Genomic DNA, 24,329 nt, shown 5'->3' on the forward strand with positions numbered 1-24,329 from the left:
AATCAAACCCAAGCCACTTAATTCATTCAATAGCGTGTGGTTACTCCTCATCAGCTCAATAGATTTTTCTGAGATAATGTAAGACTGGTAAATACTCACTTACAGAAAACCCTTAGTATGGATATGCAAGGATGCATTAGGAAGCCACACAGATGGAATGAGCCTGAGCAGAGTAAAGTCAGATCCATCATCCGACTCAAACTGGTTCTTCACGCATGAGCAGAATCATGCAGGGAGCAAAGATACCCCTGCCTTGTGTTTGAAATCAGTCCAAATTCTGTAGAGATCTCGGTGAAACAGAACTTGTAATTCCCTCTGAACACAAGCTCATTCCCTGTGGAAGCACATGGTATGTACATTTTCCCTAGTGTTTTCTGTCTGGGAATAAGGTGTAGGCATATGTGAGTAAGATATCAGTGAGACAGCTCATCAAGTCTCTTGAGTTTTTAAATAGGATTCTTTACTGCATGAAAGCAGTTAATTGCTTCAGGATCCTACCTGACTCCTGAAGTTGTACAGTCAAGCCCATACAGAGCTGTGCCTGAGCTAATGAATTCTGCAAGATACAGGTTTTCACAGTAACTACCACTAAACTGAAGTTTGATGTTAAATGTTTGGATGGAAATTTCAACTTTTCAGACTACTGGAGGGAAAAAACCCCTAGAAAATCAAAGGTCAGATAGGAAAACTAGCTTTAGAGATCCATTATCTCTAGAACTAGGAGACTAATGAACTAACTAACTTCTGGTTCTGTTACAACTTTAATGTGCCTTTGGGAAATAAAAGAAGCATTTCTAAACTTCTCTGGTTCTTTGAAACATAGTATGATTACAATTTCTGAGGCAGGAAAAATCCCCAAATAAAAAAATGTTATGTCTGTGAAGTTCCTCATACTTCACACAGAATTATAAATATCAGAAGGCGGGCCGAAAGCAGGGGTCAAGAGAAACTGGATATAGTTGCTTTCAATGCCTGTCAGTGCAGACTGTACAAAAGGCCATTACAACCTGAGAAGGTGTTCCAAGAATCTTGGCCTTAAATATATTTAAGTTGCTGACCCTTAGCAGTCAAGCAGAGTGAGCAACATTCATGTTTTGATTTAAGCTTTGAACATGGAAACAAATGGATGTTTCTTCTTCAGGCTGCTTGGTTAGTCTTCATATGACTACTTCTTAAATACTGACTTCAGTAAAAGATGTACAAGATACACCTTAACATTTGTATCATATCCAAGGTGTGACCTTACAAGCAAGTTACCACTAAAGGTGTTCTTGTATTTGGATTTGTAGAACAAAATGCCTACTTCATTCTTCCTCAAAGAGCAAACAAGAAGCTTATGTTTGGCCAAACTTAAACACTTAATTTTTATTTCTAGATAACACTGATGAGTCACATCATCATCTAAACAATGTGCATTCCATCCCATGATCTGCACATATTTTTCCATGTTGTTAACAGAGACCTCTCTACATCTCATTGAGCTCACAGCATACTTGAAAACAAGGTGGGAGGAAGGAAAGATCTGGCAGAAAAAAAACATATTAAGAAAAGAAAATACATACCTCCTTTTTTGCCCAGGCTCTTCCATGCTACTGTCCCACCTCTGGGACATTAGCAAGCTAAGTTCCATTTCTTCTTTCTCACACTGTGGCTCATTTTCTTCATCATCACTGTTCTGAGAATTTCGCCAGCTTCCAAGAGAACGATGGTGAGAGAGTGTTTTTTGATGTCTCATCTGATATCCATCATTCTCCAGTCCAGCCAACAGATCAATCATGGCCTCATCAGCACTACTGCCCACTGCAGAAAAAGCCCATACAAGTAGAATCTATATTTTGTTCTACTTGTAAATGACTAGTTACAGTCTACCAGTAAAAAACAAAACCAACCAAACAAACAAAAAAAAGGCCCCTCACCATTGTAAAATCTACTAGTTTTTTACTAAGACAAGGCATGCTACAGAAATAAAGCTCTTTTCATATCTTATTTTTTCAAGTTTTATGATTTATCTTTTCTAGCCCCGTATCTAAAACTTTGACAACTTTCTTTCTGCCCTATTCTGATTGCACCAGATTCAGCGGACGCACTTCTCTCTCTCCATTCTCCTATTACCTCCTCATATTCAGTAAAGCTTCATGCTCCCCTTTAACTTCAGCTTGAGTGCCAGTTTCTGAAGCATCACTGCCTTCTCTTGCTCAATAGCTGCATTAGCTTTGAGCACTTTTTTCTGTATCACTTGAGGACTTTCAGTCACTGCATCTTGTGAAAAGGGATGCTGATTTTGACCAACTATTCCTCCTTCTGTTCTTAAATATAATGTTCAACTTAGGCTCCCTTTTCACGTCACTATAAGCTGTTCTATTGCAAGGTTTCTCTAAACACTGAAAGTTTACCTGATTTCAGTCCTCTCTTAAGTTTTATATTTCTTTTATTTGATCCAAGCTTACAGTAATTTATGCACTTCCCTTTTCTTCTGTTTTGTTTTTTTTAATCCTTCCAAGTCACAATTTTTTCTCACTCTCTTCCTACTTACCTATCATCTGACCTCATAAGCAATTTATGACCTCCAGCCTACCAGGCATCTTTGTTACTTCTCTCTCCTTCTCTAGTTTAAGAACTACAATCTCTAATTTCTTTCCTTGGGAAGCATCATATGATTACAATGATCTTGAGAATTATATAAAATAGATCTCAACATTGGTGAGAAAGGCATTTTTTAGATTTTGCACAGGCTTCACAAGATACCATTCAACCTTTTACAATAGAAACCATCCCCTTTTCCAGAATTTTTGAATTAACCTACTTTCAATTATACTTTCTGTTCTTGGCTTCTTTGCCCTTTGCAAGACTCATCATTAAACTCCAACCTCTACTTCATGTTAATATGAACACTGGGGTGTAATTCACACTGAACAGCAGAAGTCATGTGGTTCACAGCCCCTGTGGCACTACAACTCTACTAGAGGAATAGTGAACACTGGTGCAGGCTATGAGGGAGCATAAGAGACCCAGATATGCAGCATGTTACTCATAGTCACACAAGGCACCAGGAATCAGCATGACCAGAAGGGAGGAGAGAAAGAAAGAGAAAAAAAAAAAAAAGGAATATAATCTCAATTTGATTACCTAGTCAATGGAATAAAAAGACCATTTCAACACTTGAATTTGGTTGAGCAATTCAAATGTACATATTACATTATTACCCTCTACATATTATTTTAGCCACTTTTTATCCTCTCAGGTCTGCTCATGTTTGCCAGTTCCCACAGAATTTCTTATTTTTCTTTCAATAAATCCCAATCCTTGCTGATAACACTTCTATAATCAAAATCTTGCCTATTCTCTGCAAAATAAAACTACACTCTTAATCTAATTTCATCTACTCCTCATTTCTTAGTAAGAACAGATTTCAAGGTTGTATATTGTACTACCCACAGACATACTGTTGCCCAAGCATATACTCATACCCTATAGGTATCAAAAGAAATGGAGACTACTACAGGTTTTAAATACTCCTCCCTGCCCCACACTATGTGGTTCACATTAACATTATACATTATATTTACCAAAGAACATACATAGAGATATATCATGAATGATGTGCTTTTCATCTCCTTTAGAGTATTTGAACTATTTCTACCTCATAGCTTTTCATACAAGTTTCTTTCTTGGTTATTTTATGGTTGTTTCCCCCTTGTGCCTTGCAATTTTACTGTCATGGTTTTTCTCCTCCTCTTAAATATTTTGCTTCTTGTTTTTTTGCCTTCAACCACTCTTTGTATCTAAAAATTTTGGGAAATGCTGCTGCAACTTGGGAAAAAAAAAAAATTTTGGGAAATGCTGCTGCAACTCTCATTATCAACCTATAGTTTTAGCCTTATACCATAGGAGCATAAGGAAGAGCAATACCCACAAGAGACTACATTGAGCTGACCTGGCAAAAGGACAGGACTTACTGAACCATCAAACACAGCAGCCTCTACAAATACAGTCCTGGTGACACTTCTTAAAAAACACAGGGTGTGTTTTGGTGGTGGTAGGGTATGTGTCTGTGTGTGTGAAGTCTCAACCTGTTTGAAAAACTCCTTGAGATAAATTACTTTCTTTCATGATGGGTAACCTAAGGGAACACAAGCACTGTGGAACAATAAAATAGTCTGGAAGAAAAGACATTCCAGTCATACTCACTAAAAACCGTAGTCTGATTCAGTCTTTGAGACAAAGGCTGAAAGCTCTGACTATTCTCCACAATGTTTAAAATTGCTTCTTCATTAATAAGTGCTTCCTCTTCTTTATCAGTATGCATCCTATTGGAGTCTTTAAAAGAAAAAAAAAAAAAAGGAAGAGAAAGCATAAAACTTCCGAGTCAGAGACATCAATACATTATGAAAGCAAGCCACTTCAGAATGGATTTTACTATCCAAGTATATTTCCATTATTTGCAGTAGCAACTTTAGAAAGGCTTACTCTAACAATAACAAAACCAAAAACTACTCTTTGGTTTTTCATAACTAACAATCACAACTTCCTTGGCTTACTTCTGGTAATAGTATGAACAGCCAAACCATGACATAGACTTATGCCTAAACAATTAGGATATTAAAAAACTCACCTTTGCTCATCTGTTTATCATCATGAACTTCTACTGTATTAGCTGGTGTACATGGAAAGGCTTCAGGAGAAAGTACCTCAGAATGTAGTGTTAGCTCAGCAGAGAACTCCTCTGATCCATTACTGTAGTCCAATGATCCTGACAACGTTCTAGTTAATTGAAAAGCAAGTTTTAAATGCATATTTAAGGTTTGCATAGAATACTATATTTTATGACAAATGGCTAAACACTTACACAGAGAAGTCATTTTGCTTGAGAATTTCTTTAAGTCTCTTCTGAAAAAATTTTTCACTCTCTGTTGCTGGCACAAATCCACGGTCTTTAAAATTTGAAAAATATTTGTTATTCAGTTTTACTTTGACCTCTCAACACAGAGAGCAGCTAAAATAACTGATTTTATGAGAAAAAGGTTCAAAGTTGAAGTGCCTGCTAATTTTCAGTGCCAAATCCAAGGGCTGACTTTCCCAGTGTATTAAAAAAACTTCAAAATACTTCACGTACTCCCAACTGATCTCATTTGCAACTGTGAGTAACAACAGCATTTACAAATCATGATACAATTACCCCAAGATGAGCATCCAAGAAAAATCAGTGAACATTTTTGAGAAGTCTGGCTTATGCAGCCTCAATAACATTACACAGAAACACAGGAAAAAAGTTAATCAGAAAGAAGTCTGCCTTAGCCAGGAACCTGACTCTTTCCTTCTTTCAATCCTCTGTCTTACTTGCCAAATATCATTCACATTTTAAAAGAAATATGGCCTAGGTTCTATGGAGAATAGCCTGCCCACCATGCAATTACCTTGCAGAGCACAGTCTTCCCCAAGTAATGAATTTTACATAAAAACAGGGACATAAAGACACGAATTTGTCTATCCTATTAGAATTTTAATCTAATATCACCTTAGCTGTAATTCTGCAGATATTCAGTGGGACTGCCTTGGTGCATAAACTACAATGGAAAGCTTCAAGATAAAGAGATTTAGCTTTGTTGGTATTTAAATGTTTTCCATCACAAAGCATACAATCTTAACTACCATTATCAGTCATTCTGTCTAGAATGTTTTGCAGAAAGCCGAATCATCATGTTGTTAGGCAAGGTTACATCATCTTGCTTTCAAAACTGGAAAACACATACTGGAGCATCAGTAAGCCTGGGAGTGGAAAAAAACAGTACATCTAAAAATCCCTCAAACATGATACACCAATTTAAATTCTGTCCTCTTGCTTGCTTCTCATTCTAAGTTTTGGATTAACAGCTGCTCAATTGTTTAGGATTTTTTTACCTTGTGACTCAGGTGACTTAATCTGAGAAGATTCACAATTCTGCCTCCGTCGCTGTTTTTCATCCTCCCATATAGCTTGCAAACCAGGGTTTCTGCCAATCTGGGCTGAAATATGCAATTATACATGAAGGGAAATCTGCCAAAATGACAAAGCATTCTTTCCCCAAACTGGATTCTGACACTTTTCTTCATCTCTTTGTCATTCTAGCCTGTTATTTTTTAATTGCCATTCCTGCCTTACTCTACAATTTGGTATTATGTAAAAGTTAAGGCATAGCTTCATTTGCTTTCTAGATCTCCTATTTGTAATCCAGATCTTTGGCCTTTTCTTGTCTTCCCACCAAGTAGTGTGTATATGTATATATAGGTGTATGTACATACATATGCATACATGCACACATGATGTTGGTATTTCCGTTCGTATTTTTCCTATAGGTCTGAAACCTTCTATTATGCATTAAAAAATCTCTTTATACTGCTCTGATAAGACACTATTTTGATAACCTCTTTTCTTTCAGTTAATTTTTTTTAAACTTCATAAATTTGGAGATCAGCAATTCACTAACACTGAAATATGGATTGTGATTTAACTAAGATGAACTTTAAAAGAAGAGTGAACTATGACAACATGGTTTCTGTTCTAAAACAAATTTACATGGAAAATTATTAACATTTCACCTTCAATATCCAGTTGATTCAAAATGTCAGCAGCTACTGCATCCACCTCCAATTCACAGGTACTTTGTGGCTCAACACCTTTCAACATTAAAGAGCTGTAACAACATAAATACCACAGATTATTTTATCGATACACTGAGTTTGAAATGTGCATCATCATTGTTTTTCAACTGGACTAATATCTAAAATTATTTCAAGGAAACAGGAGTGACTAACTGAATGCAGAATTATCAGTTCCCATCCTAACCTGCAAGTCTGTAAACTAATGATCATATTCAAATCTAATTAGATAAGAAATCTGTACCTTCAACTTAAAAAAGCTTTTTTTTTGTGAGGAGAAGAGAAAGAGCTGGTAGATAATTCCAGCTACTAAAGCAATTACAATAATGTTCTTCTCCTCAAGTACAAGATGAAATGTTCCATACAACTCAGCCAATAGGACCAGGTGTGTAGGCAGGATCATGCACCCAGAAAACACACTGGCAAGAATTTTTCTTTCTCATTCACAGTTCAGAACAATGCAGAGCACTTACAACTACTTTTTCTGGAGTTTTTTCTTTATTAGCCGGGTGAATAAGAAAGGGAGTATTAACAACCCTAACACATGCTGAACTAAGGATAGCTGGCTTGATGAAGACTTGAAATACTAGAAACAGATTCAAGATTGCTGTACAATTATCTGATCGCCTTCCTGCTGTGCCTTTTCAGATCTGCAAATGTCAGTGACCTGTTGCTGTCAGTGAAGAAATTTTAAGGAGTCCATGGAGGAAGATAACAAACAGAAACCATCTTGTAAAAGTCCATTTACCCTTTGAAATCTTTCAGGGCAACACTGAAAATCTACTCCAAGCTCTTCAACTTTCTAGTAGGGCTTATAGCAATAGGACAAGTGGTAATGGTTTTAAACTGAAAGAGGGTAAATTTAGACTAGACGTAAGGAAGATTTTGTTTTATGATGAGGATGATGAAATGCTAGAACAGGCTGTCAAAAGAGGTGGGAGAAGTCCCATCTCTGGAAACATTCAATGTCAGGTTACAGGGCTCTAAGAAACGTAGTGTAGTTGAAGCTGTTCCTGTTCATTGCAGGAGGGCTGGACTAGATGACATTTAAAGGTCTCTTTGAATCCAAACTAATTCATGATTCTATGCACACTTTAAAAGACAATCCACTGCCATCACATCCCTCCATTCCCAGTCATGCCACCAGCTAGGAAACAAGCCCACAATATGCTCAAAATGTGCACTTTTCGTGTCACACACTTTGGGTGTTCACTCATCAAAGGATTCAAACAGAGCTCCGCCTGCACAGTGGGCAACAGGAACTGGAGGCAAGCTGAAACTTGTATTTTGATTCCACAGTAACAAACGACTGCAAGAGCACTGGGAAACAAGACTGAGGGAAGAGGCTGCAATAATTGTTAGCTCCCTTTACAAAATCAAAACACTTCTGGGAACAAGCAAAAAGGACCATGATACAGAGTGATCAGAGACATCAGAAGTGTGATAAAGACTTGCCTTGACTTGTCTGGAGGATACAAAATCAAAGATCTGAGCTTCCCACTTCCACTGATTTCCTTTTTCAAAAGACAATAAAAAACCTCAAGAACTAATGGGAGTTGGAGAGAAAGGTGAGGAGCCTTTCTACCAAAAACTACAGTATTTCAATTTGCATGGCATTTTATTCAAATTAAAAATACTGAGATAATAACAGGCCTTTTCTGAAACAAATCTAGGATTTATCATTATAGTTGTCATTAACACTTTCATGATGAAGGCAGGGCTGAAGTCAAAACTGCACACTCCAAAGAGTTACGTGGAAGCTAATAAAGACACCTGACACACAGTAAATTCTTCATTAGACTTGAGAGAATGTCTTCCCAACACCACTGATTCATTAGCTTAACATTTAACATCCTTGTCAAGGTGAGCTGCTAGACGCTTGCACTAGTTGAAGTTATGGCAGTAGCACTACAAGCTTCTGCAACATTCAGGTAAGCCACAAAGGCCAAAAAGTCATTTGTTCCCACTTCAGGAAAACCCTTGAAGGGAATATGAAAGCAGAGCAGCTTTAACTGGCCCTTTTAACACTTTATGTCAATTAAAACAAAAACATGAGGTGGTGCTGAGTGAGGGGGGAGTACAAACTGCCCTGAAGTACAGTTATTTAACATGGTTACATGCTGCTTTGGGAACTGGTTCATCTGAATATTGGCAACAGCTTGGTCAGCTGTTAGGTTTGGTGCTTTTTTTTTTGGTTAGCTACAGTGCTGTTTTAGCAGGTGAGAAGACAGCATGAAGAAGTCAGAACATGTCTAGTCTCCTTCCAGCGGTAGTTGATTGAAAATATGAACTATTTCATGTAATTAGCAGTTGTAATGCCTTGGAACATATTCAGAAGTGGCCTGTTCAATACAGATTGCTTTATACAACAGACTTATCACCTGCCTCACATTGCATGCATCAGTTTTGCAAAGAAAAGCAGTGGTTTAGGTAATGCCAAAATCATGATTTGAGAATATCTGTATCAGAACAAGGTTGGAAAAGACAAATTAGCAAGTCCCAGGCAAAGCTTTTCACAACATCTATGTTTCATTTTGTAAGAAAGCATGTAAAGAGACTTGTTCACAAGATAAAACTTGTAATACAGGTATATGAAAGACAGGCTTTAGGGAGGTAGTGTAGAAGGAACCCAGCTGCAGGAGAAAAGAAATTTACTCTCTGAAGAAGCAAGACAGATCAGGGTTGCACAGCAGCGAGTTGCCATGGCTAGGCTACTTGGGATACTCACACTAATTAATTTTAAATTGCCTTTTATACCTAAACACTAGGTGGAAAACTGCAATACAAATCCATTTTACTTTTGTATAAAAAGCTCCAAATACATTATTTTGAGAACAGAGAAAATTATTTTTGAAAAATGTAGTAGTTTGTTCACACTATCCACTGAGATAAAAACTATAGTTCAGGATGAAACTTGTGGTCAAAGAAACTACCAAGGTTTGGTTTCTCAGACTTTGAGACAATGAATAAGGCTAAAGTCAACACTTTTTTTAAAAAGTGCTCACTAAATACAGCTAGGTAGATCAAAGCCCTTAAAAACCTTGAAGAATAATCAACAAGGTCAGTATCTTAATTCACCAATATTAATGACAGCCTAAGGAAACAAGTTCTGTAATGACCCCATCTGAGGTATCTGTAATGTTAAACTGAGCACAAGAGACAAAAACTAACTTCATGGAGCGTCTGAAAGGTATTACTCAACTGTGCTGATAAGGACTCTAAAATTTCACATAATAATTTTCCATGCTGTGCTCACGGCAGAAAACATGTCCTTGTTTTCAGGATGTTCAAGTGACTTAAATAATGTGCACATTATATTAAAAAATCAAACAGCTAAATAAAAACATGCACAGGCTGACAAGCGAGAAAAGCAATTATGACAGTCACAAGCTTAGCAAAAATCTGCAATATTACATATCTGCTAGACTGCGCAGAAGTGTTATTTGCCAGATCTCTCCACTTCCATATAAACTAGTGTCTAATAGCAAATCTAGGATTAAAAAAAAAGAAAGTGTTTCTCAAAAGCATTCTACCAATCATTCTGCTTTTAACACATCATGTCCAAGTGGCAGACTTGACTGGCAGATACTCCAAGTCTGATGTTTACCAGAAAGTCTTCTCAATGGAACTCGTACAAGTGTTTCATCATTTATTATCAGCTGCCTGAATGGGATAACAAAATGCGTCTGATGTACAGAACTCCTGATGGCAAAAACTGTTGGATAGCACTAGCAGGTTCAGGTGACTGCTGCCCATTTTAGGGTAGGCTTTGTAGGTTTCAGTGCAGTAACACTGGCAAGTACTATACCTAAAAGCCTTACAGGGATTCCCAGGCACTAGAAATTTTGGACATTTGTCTACTTGATAACAGAATCATTCTAGAATTACATTTTAAAAAATGTCTCTGACTTAATCCAGTGCACTTATCATAGCAGCGAATCAATAATTTGGAGATTTGCCAGGAGCAAGACAGGGCATGGCTGGGTTGAATGCTGTTCCTGGTAAGTGGATGAGCAGCAAGGTGCTCTAGCATGAAAGAGGGACTTCAGTCACCAAGAAAATCTGACATAGTTCTCAAATGTTCTTTGAAATAAGGAACCATCACTAGTATTTACTCAGCAAAATGCTGCTCATGTTACACATGTGACTTTTTAATTTTGCATATTACCTTCCAGGTATCCAGAATTGTATTTCAGCCAAGTGATATACACATGCAAGTGTTCCAAAGGCAAGAAATGTCACATCACTGGCTCTGCTTGCTTAACCAAGAGAACTTGTTAACTGCTAACTGCCACTTAGAGCAAGAACTTGGCAGATACATGTTGGACTATCCATAAAATGTATTCTTAATGTACACAAAGGATAATGAGTCCAAACAGACATCCCAGTCACTAAGAATACAAGACAGGCCTAGAAGTTTTGTGGTCTCAAACAACATTTGACTGTATTTTCCCTCCTTTCTTTTTCTTGACAGAACAAGTAATAACTTAAGCATACAGCTGAACAGTAGGGAAAGATTTATGTGATCTTCATATCTATATATAAAGGACAAGGAAAGAAATTTAGAAGTTCAGTGATATTTAGAAAAAACTAAATGCTACTGAAAAATAGCAGTAAAATGGTAAAATTACAGTAAGTAAAAACTTTTTGCTAAACAATTCACAAAACTGTTACATGTCTCAACTTGAACTGGATAGACCTTGAAGAGGACTGGATAATAAAGTGAGGGGACTGTACAGATATTGCACATGAAACTAAAAATTAATACAGCTGTTGATATGCAAGTAAGTATGTTGGGAATACAGAACATACTTTGTTAAGAAAAAAGTAATAAAGGAAGAAAGGCAGCTTTACAGGTATTGAGTAATGCTGTAGCCTGCAAAAATAGAAACAGCTGAGTCACAATCATTTCAGGAAACAATTAAAAGGGTTTCCTAGGATAGGTATCTCATACTATCTGTATCAGATTTACCCTCAGTAAGGCTGATCATGACACTTATAGATCCATTAAGCCAACCTAGAAGCAGATTTTCAGAATTTGAAAGGAAATGAAGTAGGAAGGCAATATGAAAGTGGCACTGCAGTATGGGTTTGATTACAAGAACAATGTTTTAACTTGATGACTCCCATAAATAATCCAGGAGAAATTTTAACAGGCAAATAATTTTGTGTAGATACAGAACAGAGTAAAATCAGAACTGGAAAAGTTTAGATTTGTTGCTTTGCTATGGCATGTATGTACTACAGCATGGGGAAAACAGTCATGCTAGGACACCCTTAATAAAAAAATTAATTTTCTAGACAAAAGAACATTTAACACTGTACCAAATGTAAACAATTTCAGTTGCAGGAATCACAAATGAGTTCCTAATTTATTAAAGCATTTTAAGAGGTAACTAAATGTGAAATTCCTCTTGGTTATATGAAAAGGACAGAGCATCAATATAAAATGTGTTCAACTGAATACAGACCATTTTCTGTGACTGAGCTTACTTCACATCTCATTAATACAGCCGTGTAGTAATGAAATATCCTGATAGGGCAATAGACATGCTGGATACATAACCAGATCATAGTATCAGAAAACAAAAGCAGGATAACTGAGAAATAGAATAACAGAAACAGGATGAGAAGAGAAACATCTTGTACTCATAAATCCTAAAATGCTCACAAGCCAAATTGGCACGATAAATGAAACTGTAAAGTGTATCGGGAACTACCATTATCATTGCACATGGGATACAGAGAATTTGTGTGGTATATTATGTAGTATTCAGGCTTTACATTCAAGAAATAAATTCCTGCTGGTAGATATACAGCAAACGACTACCAGGGAAATGGACAGTCTTAGTATTTTCCCCATTATTGCTAATGTCCCACTTCTGGAACACATGTGAGTGCTCGAGAAGGACTGGCATGAGTGAGGTGCTGCACCCCTGGCTGTATAGATCGAAGTGTGGAAGGAGAAGGAAAGAAGACTTGTGGTTACAGCCATGAGGAGGCATCCTTGGCTCCTGCTCTGCTGAGCTCATCCCTCTCTGGTGTTGACAGCCAGGAAGTACTATTTGCTTTCTGTTTATCTGCCTTCCCCAGATCTGTGTAAAGTAGTATCAGATAATCCTGATCTAACTTATGATCCAACCTTTCATGTTTAAGTAAGCTGGCTTGCAGAACCAAGCCAAAAAAAAGTTGTAATGGACTGTGAATGAAATATGCAGCCAAAAAGAAGAAAAAGCCCAAGAACAACTGCACATAAAGTGACCAGAAGTTGTCAGATGAATGTTGTTGCAAAATGCCCTTGAAGTAGTAAAGAATCAGAAAACCGGATGTAATCAACACAAGCTCATGTTTTTGCATGCTAGAAAAACCTAAAGCATGGTCTAATGCACACATTTTCTACTGGGGAAGCAAAAACTCCCAGTACCTAACACTAGCAGGAAGTGCAGCATGTTAAGCCCAATAAGCTCTTCAGAGAAGAATGACAGGACCCACCCAAAGACTGAGATTACCAGATGACAGAAGGACCTGTCAATCATTAGCAAATAGCTTAAAGAATGAACTTGCTGTAGATAAACTATATAAATCAGTAGCTTCCTATCAGTAGCTTCAGATACTCTGAGTTTCTCTCCCCTCCCCAACTCCGGCCACAAAATCCCCAAAAATATTTCATTTTCTTATAGAAGTAAAAGGATTACAAATTACAAACTGTAAGGTAGGAAATGCCTAAGAAAAAGGGAAAAAATGGGAGACAGATGAAAATTCTAAGCTGAGTTTCTTATGTAGTTACCATCTGAAATGGACAAACTGAAATTCTCTGATAACATACTATTCGTAGAATCATAGAGTCACTAAGGTTGGAGAAGTCCTCTAAGATCACCAAGTCCAATTACCAATCTAACACTGCTAAACCATGTCCCCCAAGCACCACTTCCACATATATTTTGAACACCCAGGAGATCCCACTTCCTGGGATCTAGACTTCCTGGGCAGTCTATTCCAATACCTGACCACCCCTTCAGTGAAGTAACTAATATTCAATCTAAACCTCCCCTGGCACTTTCATTGTTTATTATTTCAATTATTGTAAATTAATGTAAATTATTTATATTTATATTTATTTACTCCCCTTTCATCAGGCCATTTTATTTTGTCCCCCCACTTGTTACCTGGGAGAAAAGACTCACCCTCACTTGGCTGAAACCTCCTTTCAGACAGTTTGAGAAACAAATAAGGTGACCCCTGAGCCTCCTTTTCTCCAGACTAAACACCCCCAGCTCCCTCAGCTGCTCCTCACAGGACTTGTGCTCCAGACCCTTCACCAGCTTCACTGCCTTTCTCTGGACACACTCCAGCCCCTCAATGTCCTTCTTGTACTGAGGGGCCCAAAACCAAACCGAGATTTGAGATGTGGCCTCACAGTGAAGTCACATTAGTTAAGGATGATTACAAAAACACAATCTGTGAACTGATGTGTAAATATTCTCTATAACTATTAAACTTGCTTAACTCTTCATCAAAGTCATCAGTCCAGAACTCAGAAAGTTCTCTGAGTTTTTCCCATTATATTGCAGCTGGATTTTTATGACCATAAACCACAAAGCATCAGGTGACCAAGACTATACAGAGAAACTAAACAATGGTAATTTGGGTCACATAAACACTTTTTTTTTTTTTTTAAATGCAAAACACATAAGGGTCCTTTAAATGAGAGACTGGAACTCTTTTACAAGCAAGTTAATGTATATAGGAACATACAGCATACAACAGAAAAACCTGGGATGCTGACCTTGGTATTTCATCTTCTTCCCATTCAATGAAAGATACGTTGCTTGAATTTTCTGGCAAATGAGTTCTATGACGTTTACTTACACCTGATGGGTCACCTAGAGAAAAAGTAGAATGAGAAATTAATTAATTTATGTGGTAATATTTTTTACAAATATCATTATATAACTGCATTTATTATTTAATATTACCAGTCCACCTGCTCCTAAAGAATTAATAGCACTGCATGACATCATCTTCGTCCATTAACTGTGCTATCATATAAATCACCTAATTTTCTTTCTAACACATAGACACATTTATATAAAAAAGAAAAATATACTTCCAACACACTGACATGATTTGAACTACATTTGTTGCATTCCAGTCATATCTTAGCCTAAATTCAATCTTCTCCTATTCGTGAAAATTTCAAAATAAATCATACAGTCTGATGCAAACTTCAGAATTTCCTGGGTCCAAAGTTCAAATCCCAATGGAAATTAGAAGCCAAAGAAAACACTACTTCACACTTTTCCTTTTTCTTATTTGTGAGCTGGAAGGGAATATACAGATACAATGGTAGTAGCAGTAAGTGGAAACCTGCAATGAAGGCAGACGTTGTCTGACCTACGAATAAAGAAAACACTGTAAGTTTGCTCAGAGGTCTCCATGTAAAGAAGTGTGCTCCAAAGTCATGCTGGAGAAGTCCTTCTGAAGAATTCCTACTTCCCTTGAGGTCTCCCACCTGAACCCTCATTTTTCAGAGAAAGGAAAGACAATATACACAGGATATGGCACAAGAAAGAAGTCCCAGGCTCCAGGAATGGAGTTGGAGGGAGGTAGAATAGGAGAAGACTTTGAAAATTACTCCCACTTCTACCTGAAAGACCAGCTTGAACCTTGAATTTCCTCAGCTATGTTGGCGTCATGCACTAGCAGCTTTCTGGTATTAAATTACCTTTCAGCCATAGCAAACACTCCTGCATTTGTTAAAATTACACCAATTAACTCAATTGTTAGAAGTCTTCAGTAATTAAATGTTTATTAGAACATGTATTTTTATTCTATAAATTTTGTAATAGTCTTGTCCATGTGAATTCCTCTACTTGGAATATGAGGTTTAGGGATACCTCATGTAGCAAAAAGCCCTAAGTTACTACAGAAGCAATTGGCAGGCACCATGCCAAAAGAACCTTAGAAGCTACAATCAGAGGCAAGCAGGCTTAATTTCATACTTTCCAGACCAAGCCTACTGCACTCAGACTAGGTTCCTGCAAACCTTGCCCCTTCATCAGACTCTTAAGTGTACTGGCATGGCTCAAAGATGTGCCACTCAAGCGGGGTGAAAAGACACTCCTGTGCTTATGTAAACCAGCTCACGTTTCAGCCACACCTGCGCTGTTACGGTCTGTGCCTTTCGATGCCTAAGCAGGTACTTCTGGAAAGACAACACAAAATATCTGAACCCATTTGCACAGATCCAGCTCAAACCCAGCACACCTTACTGTCTGGGCTGTTCAAAAGTGATGACTTGTCTTGGCCAGCTAGTCCAGGAAGAAACACAGCCGTGTTTTACTGTGAGGCACATCAGCTAATTCTCCATATTAAAATGTAAGCTGACTATGCATGGAAACAACTCTTATTATTTTTCATCTGCAACTTGATTATTTTAAGTTGATGAAATGGGACTGAATAGTTGTGTATTTGGAAGGAAAATACATCTCACAGCAGCTATGCAAGGTTATAGGCCAACTGGTAAAATATATACTATTATTTTTTTTAATTATATGCATTTCAAATACCACACCACAGCAGTTTCAGTGCATTATTCCATTTCTTCTTCCCTATCATTGCTGTTTTCATGTATTTCTAAAAATTGAGGCTCAAATTCCTGTATTACTTTGTTTCTTCAGTAAAGTTAATCATAGGGATAGGAATTTAAGGACACTTGATATTTCCCTTCTCTTGATATAAAGATCTTTAAAGACAGTAGCAATGATACATCAAGGTCTTTCAGAGTCATATAACAGAAGCAGATTCAGCTACTGAAAATAAAAGTTTTGCAACAGTTACAGCGGTATGTGGTGCATGAATGAACAGGCAGCCTTCCTCACAGCCCATAAAGACAAAGACTTGAAATGAACTGCTGCACCTTCTGGATACAAGCTGACGAAGGCAGAATATTCCTGCTACAAGAAATCTGCATGCTGACCTCTCTCAGGCTTCAAACAGACCGACTTATCTCAGTGAGAAAAATATCACTATTAACAGGCTCCTGAGGCTGCACTGACAAACATGTTAATTGCCAGACTAATTTTTATATCATCTGCAAAGGAAGTAAGCTAAGTGTTTGCTGCACATCTTTTGGCAAAGGCTTTTACTGCTGTCTAAGAAACAATGTTGGGTCTGGCCTGTGTGACACAGCTGTACCTGACTGAAAGAACTCCCACAACACAGAGGCTGAGGAACAGACAGCTAAACTGTGTCAGGTGTAAGCAGAGGCGGTGCTTCTACACCACTCCAACAGCCTGAGCTCAGAGAGGGTTGCTGTACAAGGACAGGCTCTCGACAGCAGTGCATCTGTAAGGCTGCACCAGGAACAAACCATTTGTTGCTTGGCTGCTGTGCCAGAGCAATAGACAGTGATCCTGTGCCTGGGGACTCCAACAAACTGAGGCAGGCTACTGATGCCTGTGTGATGTGGAGCCATGCAAAGCAGAATGAATCTTCCTAGGAGCACTGCAGCCAGTATCTGATCAAGCCAGACAAGGTAGTGGCATTTTTTTTCCTTTTATTTTATTGGATTCTTCCCCTATAAGAATAGGTAAGTCCACTGGTCTCAACCCATGCTCCTGTTCCACCCCCTTGCTCCCATTCAAGACTTAGGCCTCTCATCCTTAAATAAATGATGAAGAAGAATATAAACAGCTTATGTTTTTCATCTATCACCTGGAAGAGGGAAATAAAAGAGCTATGGAAAAAGAATGGAAGCAACGATTTGATACAATCACATTGCACATTTCCAGAAGGCTGATTTGATTATTTGGAAGACTAAAGGTACTTGACTGTATTTCCTCAGGACTGAAAATCCTGATGATGCTCTGTCCATGGCAGAGCTTTTGCCTTCCTACAGTTCTGACACCAGCAAAAAAGTGTGGCCTATTGTTGGGTATGAAAAGAGTATCTTCCTTTAAACAAGAATTAGTTATAAAACTCCATGGGCTAATCCACTGCCATCTGAATATACATGCATAAAAATAAGGAGGAAATTCAGCACGATTATTGCTCTGCCTTTTTACAGAAAGATATTTCACCATTCCTTTCAACTTTTGCTTTAGCTGTAGGAACAATTATGATTTAAGTAAACAATACTTATTTTACTAAACACTACATACCAAAGGCATACATTTCCTACTGCTATCTCTCCTTTATGATGAAGAATTTAGAAGAATTAGTGATATTTTCACCAAACTTAATTTTTATGTCAGTGGTACATCTAAAATGCCAAATTAATTTCTTAAAATGCTTCATTTGCTTACACACTAAAAATTCAAATTTTACCTTAGAGCAAATTATTTCAGCACAAATACAAGCATTTTAATTAAGAACATTGATTGCCATCAGAGCAAAATCATTAGCCATAATTTTGTAAAGACACTACTACTGCAACAAAAAAAAAATTGAATTGATGTAAGAATCAAAACCATTAAAAAATAAAACAACAATATTATTATGCTATCTTTTATGTCAATTCTTCAACTAAATATCAACAATTTTTCATCTTCTAGAAAAGAGGTGTGGTCATCTTGTGAAATGGTCACAGCTGCACTGCTGACAGAAGACATGTTTCTTGATACACAGCATCTCATTTCAGGAAGCAGGCTCTTTACCACTCCCCACAGAGGCATAAAAAGGAAAAAAATCTACATATGGACTTTGTTTTGACACAGAAAGCAAACTTCAGGGAAACAACACAATACTCATTCAGCTAAAATAAAGCAAAAGCTTGACAGCGAGTGACGTCTTGTACAAAATGGTAGCTTTTAGCCTTCAAAACAATTATATGGTCTTAAGAAATAAACACCTTACCTTTTCTCCTTGCTTTTCTGAATTTGACAGCAGCCAGGTTTATTAAATTCATTCCGTATAAATTGTAGTCTATAAAGAGCTGGAGGAGGTAGGGAATATGGGCTTCATGAGGCTGGTAAGATTTGTTCATTATGGCTCCACCTTGAAGAAGCTCACAAACTCTAAAAGACAAATTAGGACATAAATAAAAAATTATTTCAGTACAACAATATTGATATTTGACTTTATCAAACTATAGAATACTTATTGACATTTTAAATTTTGCCTCAGTTGTATTTTTAACTTAAGAACTGTGTTTTCACAATAACAGATGAACAAAAATGACCTGTGCTAATAATGATACAATATTTGTGTGTTAGTTGCAAAGGAGATTTACATCTTTCAGCTAAAAAACCATTAAACTCTCTGAAAAAAAAAATCCTACAGTATTCTATTCCTGCAAGTGATCCAAAAGCCACTATGGGCCATGGAAATCTTTCAACAGAACAACTGTGGCAGCTGTATGCCTACTCAGCAGTAATAAGGTTGAAAGTCTCTCTAGCTCTCATTGACATATATATGATACATATAATGGCATTCATTGTTTTCAAGCTACATACTGTATACTCAGAAGCAGTATTTTACAACTCTGCAGAAGGACAAATCCTCTCTTTTAAACAGCTGCATATTAAAAAATAATTGCAAGTATTTAGATAACTATAAACTAGTACAATAAGTTTATCTCAAATTAACAGTATACAACTACACGACAAAGAAAAGCACTAAGCATTTCTAAATGCAACAAACTGAGATTAAAAATAAAGTTTTATACTGAAAAAAAATCCTTTAAGTGAAGTGTCAGTCCTTATTTGGATAGGAGCAATTCAAACATGAGGAGCTCCAAATTTTGAAACAAGTTTCCTGTCATTCATTAATACAGAAATTTTAAATAATGCAAAATTTCACTTGCCTAGAAGAAAAACCAGACAATCATGTCTTATGATCATGTAATGGACCTTTTTAAAAAAGTCACAGTATGTAATAGAACACACTCAAGAGATTTTAGCTTATGCTTGGAAAATAATTCCTCCTTATTTATTCCTGAATTTACTGCAGCTACTTTGACAGTAAGATTGGAATCAACAGCACTTTCATACAACAGAACATTGCTCTATTGAGAAATAGAGAAATTACCTAATAACAAAAGCTATTCAGTTTTCCAAGTAAATCTTAAATTCAGTAATTTTTACTGGAATTAAAATCTACCAAAATTTACTTCATAACAGAGGAAATGAAGCCATATGAAAGACAGATACATGGTTTTCCTTAAGAGTTACAGGAAAACTTGATGCAAATTTGTTTAAGCGTTCACAAATTACAGCAAACATAGAACAACTAAAGGCAAGTATGTTTTGGTATTGCTTTCCTAACATTCTACTGCTTTAAAAGATTATTGGTGTGTTTAAAATTGGTAAATTTTAAAGTGTTTTGAAAACTGTGAGATAATAATTGTGCAGATTTTGTTAAGTTACTAGTGAATCTTGTTTCAAACCTGACTTCTTAATTCAAGATACAAGGAAATCAGACAGAACTTTGTACTTCCACATCCTTACCTTTTTACCATTGCAGGATTGTAAAGATAAATCTTCATAAACTGTCTCTCCTTTTCATGGTAACCATAAAAAGGCCTGAAGAGAAAGAAATAAAAGCAAGAAGCTAACCAGTTATGCTGTGGAATTTATTCAATGACATTTTACTATAAGGAGTATTAAATAAGCATGTCTATCTACCCAGGTAAAGATGAAGATGTATTTAATTTAGGTCTTTCCCATTAGCCTCTTATGCAAACAAAACACCTGAAACACTCTTATGCTGCTTTGAGGCAATAAGCAGCTGACTTTCAGTAAACTGTTCTGAAATTCTAAGGCAAGAGAGGTGAAAAAGAGGCACGTTCTCCTAATTTCTACCTGTTCTTTTCTCACTTATTCGAGTAAAGATTGTCATCAACAGTTTACTGTGCCCAGCTTTCACTATTGAGATGAACAGCTATACTGTAATTTATATAGTTCTCACAAAAAGATCAACATCAAGAAATTTAGTAGGTGACCTTCTTTGTTACTGTAAGAACACCAAAAAGTTCTGATTGAAAATAAAAAGTTATTGCAGCCACTTTACTCACAATGTCTAGAAGCCACCAAAACTGTCTGGGAACAGAAATATTATCTCCCTACACTTAAACAATTAGAAAGAATGTATATCAGAAATGCATGAAAAAGGCAAATAAAACAGTGTTGCACAACATTGAAAGTTAGCATTTACATTGTTTTGAAGATGAAAATCTGAATGCATGTATCTCAATTACCTGTGCTTTTCCAGGATATTTTCCTAGTATTCATTATGATTTGACTTATGTTTCAAACCTTGGTTGTGCAAGTTAAATAAAAATTTACTAAAAGAATCCTTAAAATGCTAACATTTGATACAGAAAACTACACCAGATAAAACACAGTGGTCATCTTGACAGATTAGTAAAGGTATGTTTAGGAGCCTCCACTTCCTGGCCTGTGCTGCTGTAAGAATCAGACAGATAAACATGACTTGAGAGTCTCGTGGGGGCAATTTTACATGAACCAAAAAAAAGAGAACACCTAGAATCAGGCTCCTGCAAGACATGTCTGGTCTCAGGGAACACAGAATAATCCAGAGAGGTAGAAAATGCTGCATGGAAAGTACTGCTCTAACAGCAGAGACAGAAAAAGCTAAGAAGAACAGATTTTGCAAAATTACAGACACTAGGATACAATTTAGGAAAAAAATGGTTGTGTCATGAAGGTGTTTTGGGAAAATGTGTTAACTATGTTAAGGTCAAAGCAAGTGAGAAGAGTAATTTAGAAGTTGTACAGCCCTGTATGAGAACATACATGAGTGGAGAATGAAAAAGGATTAGCACTGCAATCACCCAAGTTCAAACAGTACAACTGCACTAAGCTATTCAAAACAAACAACCAAAACTCCTGACAGGTCATACTTACATTCCAGACACTAATGATACTTTGAAAACATGCTGAACAGTAGAAGATGGATTGCCTAAAGCCACATTGAGTGCTCTGTCTATGCTGAACGCCACTTGACGAAGGTAGCATTCTGGATGCTGTCCAAAACCATCATATGGTACATAGAGGTAAGGAAAGATACCATGTAAGTGGAGACAAGTCTTCTGACCTAAAAATAAAAGGTAAACATTTATTTTCTAAGAACTACTTTTTCTTCTTCTAAGTAGTCGCTACATCTGAGTTTTTCATATTACTTTCAGGTTCTTCAGACAGGATAAATTTATGATGCAAGTGCAGGTGCGTTTCAAACAAAAGGTAGTAATGTAGAGCAGTTCTCACACTTGATTCATTGACAAAACCAATACAGAACAGATGTGGTTACGTGACATACCCATGATTATACCTGTGTAACAACAGAATTCACTACTAATTATTTTCTTTATAAAAATAACACAACATCTCTCTGAGAATAACTTTACATACTGAATAAATGTTGGATGCTCAACAGTTTCTCAGCATTTGTGAAAAGTTCTCAGTAGCAATCACAACCTCTCAGAAATTAAACAGAACATCCAGAGCACCTATGAGGCCATTCAGTATTCTAGTTACTAGGGCATAAGCTGGGATGTAGAAAAAAAACCAGGCAACTTTCAACTTTTAAAATCTGTAGATCCCTCAGAGATTTCCACTGTATTTGCAAATCTCTAGACTCTTAACAACACACTTCTCAGCATTAGCTTCCGTGAGTCTGCAGCAAGAGCAGAGTGAAAGACACACCAGGAAAACCTTTATGCTAGACCACAGTCTGAGCTTCTCATTCACACAAGGCAATACAGTAATACAGACTGGGACCTCCCAAACCCACCACATTTTTGGGGGGACTAGTCTCAACTACAATGCATGTTATCTGCTCTTTTCTCACCACAATGCAACAAAGCATGCATTTGGTGGCATCCGTTTGCCACCTTTTCAGTCCCCAAAATCATTCCTGACTTCTCAGTGGCCAATGAAAAACTTTCACAGGAAAATACTGTAAGCATGTGTTGCTGATTAACAACCACCACCACAATGATAGGCAGCACATATCCCTTTGCATTTTGTTTGGATGAACTCCCTGCATGAGGACAGCAAAACTGGCTGTGCTTTCATCACCCAGGAGATGAGCGCTACAAAACACAACTTCACTGGTCCACAAGACCAATGAAAAGACTTCCAAAAGTCCACTCTTTCAAACTGAGGTTATTTCTCTGCTGGGGGAGCTTGCCTGAAGTATTTACACTCAATCATATTCCAGTAGCCACCCAGTGAAGACAGCTTATGTCCACTAAAGCACAGCAACAACAAGACCTACAGACTGAGGACTGCCAGCAAATCTTTTACACCTGTGAAAAGCATGCCCAAAAATCCCACTAACAGCACAGCTTTTTTTGCCTCTTTTTTAAACTGGGGTCATATACACTGTTCTTCAATTATGTTTAAAAGTAAAGTAATTGTTCCAAAAAAATGGTACTAGAAGTCCATTTTCCAAGGTGAATTTTATTCTTCTTGCAAGTCAACTCCATCAAGTCCCCTCATCCATGCTGAAATATAATCTATATATGCATTCACAATGTTGAAGTCATCATCTATGAATTCTGCCCATGTCTTCAAAATATTTCAGGAAAATAAAATTCTTACGTATGTACCATATTTTTCAAACAATAATTCATTAAGAGAAAGGGGAAACTAAAGAAACTAAGAACTACGGGTTTGAGGGTTTTTAAAAAGCAAAAATCAAGGACAGTAAAAGCTTTATATGGAAGGAAACTTCTTCACCTCTAAGGTGGAAAAAGTAGCATGTGAATTGAGAGGACTGATTTGCAGTGGTAGCAAACCATTTGTCTTCTATACCAAGTGACCAACAAATCTGAGTGTATACTGATGGCTGTACTTAGGATTGATTTGAAATAAAGGAGTCCCCCATCCAAATACAATTACCAGAAAATTAATAGCTGTTTAAAGTTCTACAATGTCTCTATTCAAGTTTGGTTGGTTGGTTTTGGGAAGGATTTGAGTTTGGGGTTTTTTTTCATTATTTTTGTTGCTAAGTTGGAAAGGGTAGGTTGTTGCTGGGGGTTGTTGCATGTTCAGGGGAAAATTCAAACTAGCTCATAAAGTAATTTGTCTGAATGCTCACTGCAGCTTAAAAAAACAAGTGAACAAACCAACTCACCTCAAGCTAAATTTGATATTGCAACACAGACTGAATTTCTCTATATACAAATATACATGTTTATACCCCTCTGAATTTTATAAATTCAGGTGTTTGCTTCCTAGAACTTGTCAATCAGAATCAGTTCTGCTCTTATACTTTTTATTTGCACGACTAGCTATGGACTCCTTTCAAAAGCATGATTTTTTTAATATTTAAAAAAATACCTTCGCTTTAATGGTTGTCCAAGTATTCTGAGTTGGAGTTAATTTATGATCCCTTAGTTTTTTATGTCATAATTTATGACAAAATTGCACAGCACAGGAATAAACAGAACAGTGACACAGTCTAAACTTACTGTACTTAAATTCAGGTTCCTTTCAAGTTAAGCAGCTATTTAACAATTCTTGCTGAATTGAAAATGTACTTTTATTGTTGAATAAAAAAGAGAACATGTACAAAGAAAGTTTCCTTCTATTTCCTTCCCCTGTACTCCCCTTTATGTGCAAAAGCCCCCATGAAAAACACTATGGCTTTCAATTGAGCGGAGTCAAATTACCACTTAACTCCAGGGAAATCTTACAGAACACACACCCTGAGCTGCTTTTCATTTT

The 24,329-nt window shown here is 36.9% G+C and overlaps 1 protein-coding gene across 2 annotated transcripts in view; it reads right to left on the bottom strand.

The window, feature by feature from the left end:
• REV3L (REV3 like, DNA directed polymerase zeta catalytic subunit) overlaps positions 1-24,329 on the bottom strand; it is a 115,907-nt gene that overhangs the window by 51,666 nt on the left and 39,912 nt on the right. For both annotated transcript variants that reach the window (XM_038133852.1, XM_038133853.1), the window contains exons 2-11: positions 21,504-21,693; positions 20,085-20,159; positions 18,493-18,653; positions 14,423-14,519; positions 6,577-6,671; positions 5,899-6,003; positions 4,847-4,931; positions 4,613-4,761; positions 4,189-4,317; positions 1,563-1,800 (exon numbers count right to left, since the gene is read on the bottom strand). In XM_038133852.1, coding sequence (XP_037989780.1) covers positions 1,563-1,800; positions 4,189-4,317; positions 4,613-4,761; positions 4,847-4,931; positions 5,899-6,003; positions 6,577-6,671; positions 14,423-14,519; positions 18,493-18,653; positions 20,085-20,159; positions 21,504-21,693 — 1,324 coding nt within the window. The remainder of the gene's footprint in view (positions 1-1,562; positions 1,801-4,188; positions 4,318-4,612; positions 4,762-4,846; positions 4,932-5,898; positions 6,004-6,576; positions 6,672-14,422; positions 14,520-18,492; positions 18,654-20,084; positions 20,160-21,503; positions 21,694-24,329) is intronic.

Source organism: Motacilla alba, chromosome 3, assembly GCF_015832195.1.
Source record: "Motacilla alba alba isolate MOTALB_02 chromosome 3, Motacilla_alba_V1.0_pri, whole genome shotgun sequence".
NCBI lineage: Eukaryota > Metazoa > Chordata > Aves > Passeriformes > Motacillidae > Motacilla > Motacilla alba.